Source organism: Falco naumanni, chromosome 6, assembly GCF_017639655.2.
Source record: "Falco naumanni isolate bFalNau1 chromosome 6, bFalNau1.pat, whole genome shotgun sequence".
In the NCBI taxonomy this organism is placed as follows: Eukaryota; Metazoa; Chordata; class Aves; order Falconiformes; family Falconidae; genus Falco; species Falco naumanni.
Genome location: NC_054059.1, coordinates 75,370,036 through 75,378,733, shown reverse-complemented (window position 1 = coordinate 75,378,733; position 8,698 = coordinate 75,370,036). Strand labels below are relative to the sequence as shown.

At 55.8% G+C, this 8,698-nt stretch overlaps 1 protein-coding gene across 1 annotated transcript; it reads right to left on the bottom strand.

Moving 5' to 3' along the window:
• Window positions 1-3,681: 3,681 nt before the first annotated feature.
• IRF2BP2 (interferon regulatory factor 2 binding protein 2) lies at window positions 3,682-8,018 on the bottom strand. Its single transcript, XM_040598927.1, has 2 exons — window positions 6,871-8,018; window positions 3,682-6,644 (listed from the first exon to the last, which is right to left on the bottom strand). Exons 1-2 carry the CDS (start codon window positions 7,898-7,900, stop codon window positions 5,929-5,931), a joined length of 1,746 nt encoding a protein of 581 aa, XP_040454861.1. The 5' UTR covers window positions 7,901-8,018; the 3' UTR covers window positions 3,682-5,928.
• Between the last annotated feature and the right edge of the window lie 680 nt (window positions 8,019-8,698).

The window sequence follows — 8,698 nt, the reverse complement described above, 5'->3', positions numbered from 1 at the left end:
TGCAAATAGTCTGGACAAAATTAAATGTCCCATTCCGTTATGCAGTTGTTGCCTAGTATCTGTAAGTTCACTTTCTACTGGACAGCTGGAGAATATGACATTCTATAAAAAAGGGCTGGAGAAAACCTGGATTTCTGGTGGGGAAAAAAATTAAGGGAATCTATTTGAAAAAAAATAATGAGACCTTCTTCAGCTTGTAAATATGCAAAAAGAAGAAAAAATCCAAAACCACAGAAGGGAGAAGAGGAAAGTCCAGCTTGCCTTCCTGCAATCCCGGGTGAGTGGGTGGCTGGGGTGCCCCCGCAGCCCCGCCGCCTGCCCACTTCCCAGCCCCCAGCCAGCCACTCTGGCCCGGCACTTCGGAACGGGAGGAATTGTCTCCCACTGCAAGGAAGTGACCTGGTGAACCAATAACACCTTTCATCTCTGGTTACTCATCTTCTGTTTGTTTTCAAATGGTTGCCAAAAAAAACAACAAAAAAAAAAAGAAGGCATGAGGCATCTCTGGGACAGGGGTGGAGGTGAGAATAAGTGTTTTATAGTGGAAACGGGTAAAAGAAAATACATATTTGGCAATTTTGCAGTGAAGAGTGAATGCCCTTCCCAGAGGCAGCAGCTGAAGTCTCCCTGCAAGCTGGAGGCTTCCCAGGATTTCCCAGGGAAGCCACAGCCCTCAGCAGAGGAGGGCACCCTGCTGCCCTGCGGCTAGTGGCAGGGCGTCCCAGGATGGGGTGGGGACACCCCGGGGCTGGGGACCACTGAGGCAAGTGGCGGCAGGTTGGGGGGGTTGGGGGGGCAGGGAGGGGTACCCCGAGGTGGGGGCACGGCCGGGTGCTGTGAAGGGCAGGGTGGGTTCTCATCCCTGCCCCGGCACTGCGTTGGGGTGGGAGCTGATGAGCAGCTTCTTGCGGTGTTTGCCGAGTCAGAGGTGACGGGAGGAAGAAACACCTACTACAGCAGGAAGATTTTGTCGACTTTTCCTGGCTTCTCCATGAGTTTATTTTATAGGGGGCTTCCCCTTGCGGCAGCGGATTGGGTTTTAGCATGTACTCTGCTACACCGATCTCTATGAAACAAGCTCTCAAGTGGCAGAAAGCAAAGTTAGGTGACGCAGTATAAAAATAACTGCAGAGTTGCCACCCCATCTTCAGCGCACCTATGCCAGCCAAGCACGGCAGACATACGGACGCTAGCGTGCACCTAGGAGATGTCTATGGGAGATAGCAGTGTTTCTTCTTTCCCAGAAGGGAGGCTTCGGGAGCCTTTCAGGGAGCTGAGTGATTCAAATTTGATCCCTGCACTTGGTGCTCAAAGCTCGTGGCTTGCTCCAGAGGCTGCCCGAAGGCAGTGAAAGAGTTACCTCAGGAGCAGAGCGGCAGCCCCGGGTGATGGAGTGGATAAGCAGGCACTCCATTCATCTGCTGGGAGCACCGCCTGACCTTGGGCTGTGGAAGAGGAAAGGCGTCCTGCTCCTGGGAACAAAGGGCAAGGGAAGGAGGGTGACTCAGGAGTCCCGCTGGCCTACATGGAATCCATCCAGCGAGCCAGCCAGCCGGGGCCACCTGCTGCAACGCACCCACTTCAGAAGGTGAATCCATGTGTTTCCCAGACCCACCTTCTGTTTCAACAGAGGAAAAAAAATCTTCTTTTTTTAAATTACTTTACTATTATGTATTGTTTTACTTGCCTCATTACCTGTGGGAGCACAGACTTGAAGATGTAGTTTATACTGGGCTGGACCGTAGCATATGAACAAGAGTCCACTTGGGGAAAGGTGGTGGTGGTGGCTGTTTTAATTATTTTTCGAAAGCTGCAGCTGGAGCTGCCTAAATGCAAATGCTTGAGGAGGAAAAACATGAAATGCTAAGGGTTGAGCCTTTTCAAGCCTAATTATTGGACGCCTCCCACCTGTGGCCCTGTCATGGGGATGCAGGTGCTGAAGCGGTAGGCGTCGGGGCTACAAACATCTCAGTTTACTACAAGCTCAGCTATTCCGGGTGCCATTAATTTTTGCATGATCCAGTGTTTTCTCCTCCTGCCTGAGTAGAGGCTGTGTTCGTCGTGTGGGGAGCGCAGCTGCGCCCTAACACCCTGCACATCACACAGGGTGTCTCACATTGGGGGGCACATTAGACACGGGCAGCGGGTACAACTGGCAGGGCAGGCACCCCGCTGCAGGCGAGCCATCGTCCTGGGAGGGCAAGCGGCTGGCTGGGTGTTCCAGAGCAGCATCCCATCCCATCCCATCCCATCCCATCCTGTCCCACCGAGAGCGGCTGCCCGCCAGCAGAACGGATGAGGAGGGCTTGGCCCGGGCGCAGAAGGAAAGGATCCAGGGGCTCTGTTGACATAACAAGCCACTAGAGAGCACTCTCAAATGTATTTATACCCTTTGCCTAAGTGCTAGCTCATAAAAACACGCGGTTGCCATGGCCCGGTTTACAGCACATCTAAAAAGAGCTCCCAAACATACCAGGTTTTCTGAGGCCACTGCAAAGGCGGTCAAAGCCTCCCTTGTGCAGCGCCTTTCCCACCCCCGGGCCCCGGGCACAGGGCAGCACCCGGCAGCTCCACGCACCCCTTCTTGCCCCACACTGCTGCCTGTTCACAACCAAGTGTCAGAAATGGTATTAAAAGAAATTTAAAAAAGAAAAAAATTGCACTTGGGCAACTATAGTTTTTTTGAGTTTTCTTTTTTTATAAATAAAATAGTCCCAGAAGTATTTAAAGCTCCTTGTTTCCATACACTTAGTGCCAGAAGTACAAAAAAAATAATGGAAAAACAGCAACAGGTTAGTTCAGCAGCTATCAACAAAAGCACCATGCAGGTGATCTGCCAGGAAAAAATATCTTTGAAAAAAAAGAGTCATGGAAGTGTGCTTGAAAAAAAAATAATAAATCACACATTCTTCATTAAAACACTTTTAATACTACACAAGTTACAGTACCACCTTTGAAAAAGTCTAAAAAGGAATATTAATAGTAGCACTGTTGCAGCTAAAGGACTTCAGAGTAATAAAAAATAATAAAAAAAAAAACAACCAGCTTGTAGCCCAGGAAGTAGTAAACTGGTATAAAGGGAGAATCCACCAGAGCATTACTGTAACTCAGTGAAGTAACCAGAAGGAAAAAAGCAACACGGAATGTGAGAAAAATGAGTTATGCATGAACACTCTCAGATTTGTTTGGTTTTCTTTTGCAGTTAACTTTTACAATGCAGATTACGCTTGGCAGGGGTCTGGGGGCTGAACGTCGGTCAGCCGAGTGAGCATAGCTACCACAAGCCATTTCTTTTTCCAGCTACGTTGTTCCTGGGCCACCGCCTGCATCACCGGCCGGGAAGTTTCCATCCTCTCCAGGAGTCGGAGAGCTGCGGGAGCAGGGCGGCCGGCGGGGAGGAAGAGGAGGGTACGCTTCCTTACGGGCCTCTCCGCCCAGTCACACCAGCATCCCTCGGCCCCAAAACAAGGGTATGTGCTTTGTCAGGAGCATGTCTCGCCCTCGGCAGGCTCAGAGCGGGGCCACCTGGTAACACAGAAGTTGGGGGCCTTTTTAGGGAGGCTTTGGGGTTTCGGTTTTGCTTCTTTTTTAAGAGTAGGGTTACCACCTTAATCAAAAACATGAGCTTCATCCCATGTGAGGTATTATGCCAAGCAACTTTGAAGAACTTGTTACCATCTATCAGCTCAAAATCCATTTTTTTTTAATAAAGTGCCTAAATACACATTTACACAGATCATAGTGGTTCCAAAGAATCCTTTACAGTTGTTTGTTTTATATATAGGTATATATATAGGTATATATATATAATGTGCGTTTTCTTCAAATTGGCTAAATGTGTTTACATAAGACACCAATCTTGACTATAGGTATAAGGTTTAAAGCGTAATATTGACTCAATGAATTTGTTTATCATGCAAGTCTTATCTAATATTACATTGACCTGTAATATGGAACACAATGTAGTGGGTGTGCTCATTAAACACTTCATAAAAAATTACTGTGCATGTGCAGTTCTGATCTTCAAATACTAATAATGACCATTTCGTTTTCTTTAAAAAAAAAAAAAAAAAAAAAAGTAGTCTTCCAAAAAAGATCTAACTCTGCATTAAATTGCAGTCTGAACATTATCACAATAAGAACAGTTGACTAAAAAGCACCCAAAATTCTTCCAATTATAGTCGGCTGAACAGATTTTTCCTCCTCCTCCTCCTCTTCCAATACTGAAAGTGTTTATTAGCCCGTCCCGGGAAGGGACGACCTCGCCACCCTTTGCTCAGAAACAACCGCTTATAACCCAAGTTATAAACACCTCAAAACAGAAGGGCTCTTACAGCTGCAGTGTTGCCAACGAACTATAAACAGCACAAAAACATCACTATAAGACTCGAACTATTTCTAGTAACCAATGATTTATTGATTTTAGAAGTCTGCTTGGTGATGCAGAAGCGTGATCAAAAGAAGTGGCTTTACAAAGAGTTCTCCAAAGTAGTTTAAAAGGCAGGGCCAGGGCCATGATGTGCAGCCCTAATTGCTTTCATTTCAACCAGTTTATATTTTCATTTTCAAAGAATAGCAGTCGGTTTGTTTCAAGCACACGTAATAAGGAAATTACAGGTTTCCTCCACCCACATTTGGGCTGTCACTGATATGCCCGCGGGCAATCTGGCAGAGCCTCAGTCACCCCTGTCACTGTACCACACCGTACCTGCCACTACTTGGAAATACCGGGTCAGCGATAGTAACAATAGCAACAGCACTAGAAGTGACTGATAAGCAAACTCAAAGTCCACCTGCACTATCCGAAAATTAAAGTAGCATTAAAAGGAAAAAAAGAAAAGAAAATGAAAAAAATCAGTCTCTCCCCCACCTCCCCATCTTTGTCCAAAGACACAAAAGCCCCAGAAGTGATGCTGAAGGCCTCCAGAGATGGCAGCGCTACATTGGCGCCTTCGCCAACCGTATCATTAAGTTCGTTATCAAAATTCCACGTTATGGCGTGTAATTGATGAATAGATGCAGTTTTCTAATCTTACAACTGATCATTTGAACTGTGGTCACTTTGCCTTAAAAAAAACCCCAAAAATAAAACCAAAAACCACCACCAAACCAAAACCAAACAAACCCAGAAATTCCTAACTCAACAGCGCCGCTCGGACACCTCTCCGAATCCTACTCTGGAGGCGATTTCCCTTGAGAAACACAGAGGAATTTGGGACTGGATCTGGCGGATCTGCCATCGCAACCCGAGCTGCGCATTCCTGGGAGAAAGCCCTCCTGCTCCCTAAGCTGCCTGGCCGGTGGGATGGCAAAGGGCATCCCCGCCTTGGCTATGCCACTCTTCTCCCCAGCCACCTCAGACCAAGCCTGCATGCGACCAGCTCTACAGGACAGGGGCCAGGAATAAGGAATCACAGACAGTAAGGCAATCTTTACAATGTCAGAAAGTGTATTTGGCATTTAAAAAAAAAAAAAAAGAAAAAGAAAAAAGAAAAAGGAAAAGAAAAAAAAAAAACAAACAAGTGCATACAAATACAGCTAGAAGCATTTCTGGTTTGCCAAGTGCTCTCTAAAAAAAGCAGTGCAAGTCACAGCCTACATTGAACAGTAACTGTCACCAGGGAAGCACAACAAATAGTTGCTATAACAAAAGGGGAAAAAAAACCAAAACGAAAAAAACAAAACAAAAAAAAAAAAAAAGAGAAGCATTAGAAGAAATGCCTTTATAATAAGTACATACCTTTTGTCTTCAAAAAATATAGAAACACAATGTATTCAAAAAAATCAAAATTATACAGCCATGTTTATGAAGTCTACATTTCCCTTGTCTTGGAGATATATATATATTTATATATATATATTTATAGATATATACAGAATTCGAGCAGTTCGAGTTCAAGGTGACGTCGGGTGGCGAGAGCGGGCAAGTCACGAGTCCCTCTCCTTTTTCACTTTCACATCTCCGGCCAGGATGGTGGCGATCTCCCCCTGCATGAAGGCCCAGGGGACGTTGGAGCCCACCAGGGGACACTTCTCCCCGCTGGGGCAATACACCTCCCCGCTGGCCCCCTGCTGCTTGATGCTCTGCCGGGAGCAGGGGAAGCAGAACTTGTGCGAGGGGACGGAGGGGCACTGCACGAAGTGGGTGTCTTCCAGGCGCTCGTGGCAGAGGGTACAACACAACGGGACGCTGGCGGCGAGGGACGAGTCCGGCAGGCTGGCGGGGTGCACGGGCTCCAGCCCGCCCGCCGCGGTGGCCCCCTGGCCCGGCACCTCCCTGCCGGGGCCCAGCCTTCTTTGGTTCATGGCGGAGGGCGAGGGGGGGCTGCTGCTGTTCCTCCGCGTGGTGGAGTGGACCTGGTTGGCGTCTTTGGAGGCGTGGTTGCCCCCGGCATTGTCCGCCACCAAAATGAGGGCGGCCATGGGGGACTGGCCGTTCTGGGCCGCCTCGGGCGGCGTGGTCCGGTTGGAGTGGGGCGAGGCGGTGGGCGGCGGGGGCGACATGAAAGGGGTGGCCGTCAGCGGCAGCTTCATCCCTTCCGACGAGGTGGGCAGCCAGGGCTGCACCTCCCCGTTGATCTTCGGGGGTCCCGCCTCGCCCTCCGGCTCGGGGGAAGGCTTCCTCTTCCGGGCGGCCCGGGCCCCTGCAGAGGCAGAGGGGGGGAGGAGGAGGAGGAGGGTGAGAAGGCAGCGCAGTCGCAACGCACCAGCGCGGCGCGGGGGTCAACCGCCGTGCAACCGCGGAAACGGGTGGCCGCGGCCCCCCTCCCCCCTCCCCCGGGCACCCTCCGCCCCGCATGCCGGGAGAACAACACACACACACACACCCGCCCTGCCCTGCCCGCCGCCCCCCGGCCCCCGCCGCCTCACCTGGCTTGGCCACCGCGCCGTTGGTCTCGTAGCCCAGCAGCCTGCCGCCCGCCATGCCCGGCTCCTTCTTGAACTTGCTGTCGAAGGGGGGCACGGCGTGGGCGCCGTGCTGGTGCAGGGCCAGCAACGTGTCCCGCACCGTCTTGGGCTTGGCCAGCCACTCCTGCTCGCCGCCCGGCCGGCCCTTGCCCTCGGCGGCCAGCTCCGCCGCCGCCGCCGCCGGCAGGCTCTCGGCCGAGCCGCGCTTCTCCTTGGCGCCGCCGTCGTGCTCCCCCGCCGCGCCGCCGCCGCCGCCCGAGGAGGAGGAGGAGGAGGAGACGGAGCCGGGGCGCTTGTGCCCCAGCTCGCCGGGCTGCCCCGCCGCCTGCCCCGCCGCCTGCGCCGCCGCCGCCGGCTGCTGAGGGACGGGCACGGCCATCGGAGCGGGCGCGGCGGAGATGGCGGCCAGCGAGGCGGCGGCGGCGGCGCGGCTGCCCAGGCCGCCGATGGCGGCGGGGAGCCCGGCGCCGTTCACCAGTGGCACCAGGGTTGGGGGCACGGCGTGCGTCCGCCGCGGGTTGGGGCTCTGCCGGTTGAGCTCGGGCGGCTCCTCGGGCTTGGGGAAGCCGTTGGGCACCAGGATGCCGTTGACCTGCCGGCCGCCGCCGTACTCGGCGCCCAGGCGGGGCGGCGGCCGCTCGGCCGCCAGCGAGTAGCGCTCCAGGGGCTGCGGCGGGGGCCGCGCCGCCGCCTCCGCCGCCGCGGGGTGGCCGAGCTGCTGCTGCTGCGCCAGGAGCTCCTTGGCAGAGAGCGGCGGCTGCTTGGCGTGGGGCGGCGGCGGGGCCCGGCCCTCGGGGAAGCAGCCGTGCGCCCGCTTCAGCTGCCGCGCCGTGTCGATGACGAACTCCACGCGGTCGGCGCCCTCGTAGTTGACGCAGCCCCGGCAGACGGGCTCGGTGAAGTCCCAGATCATGGCCCAGGGCATGCGGGGCAGGTCGCACAGGTAGCACGACTGCCTGCGGGAAGCAGCCGCCACCGCCGCCGACGACATGTCCCGGCCCCGGGGCAGCGGCGAGCGCCCCCCGCTCCGGCTCCGGCCGCCGCCTCCTCCGCCCCTCGCCACCGGAGTCCCGACGGGGAGGCTCGGGCGCCGCGGCCGCAGCGGGACCGTCCGCCGGGCCCCCTCCCCCTCGCCTTCCTCTTCCGTGCGCTGGAGCGGGGCGCGGCGGGCGCCCCGGCAGGCAGAGCCGCTGCGGGGGACGCCGCTCCCCTCGCCGTCTCCGCCGGCGGCGCTCACAGGGCGGCGGGGACGCGCATCTCCGCGGCGCGGCTGGCGCAGGGCTGCGGCCGCTGCCGCCCGCACGGCTCCCCCGCTCGCTGGCTACTACGGGGCGGCGCGGGGCGGCGGGGGCCGGCGCGGCGCGGCGGGCGGGGCGGGGACTGCCGCGGGGGCCGGGGCCGGGGCTGGCGGCGGCGTCGTGCCGTGCCGGGCTCCAGCCGCCACCGCCGCCTCTGCGCGCTGCCGCCTCGATTCTTCGACAGTGCCGGCCGCGCCTGCGCGGTGAGCGCCCCCGCCCCGCCGCCGCCGCCGCGATCCCGGCCCCGGCCCCTCGCCCGCGCCCCCGCCGCCGGCACCGGGGGTTCCTCCCGCCGCCGGGGGGCCGCCGCGCCCCCGCCCCGTCTCGCCCTCGGGGAGGGCTGTGGGAGCGCAGGGAGACAGGGCGATGGGCGGGGGGTGCGCCGCAGCTCCCTCCTTCTTTGCTGTTATTATTTTTATTGCTGTTTTTATTACGATTTCCTGCGCCGCCGAGGGGGCTCCGCCGAAACCTGCCACCCGTGGACGCAGAGA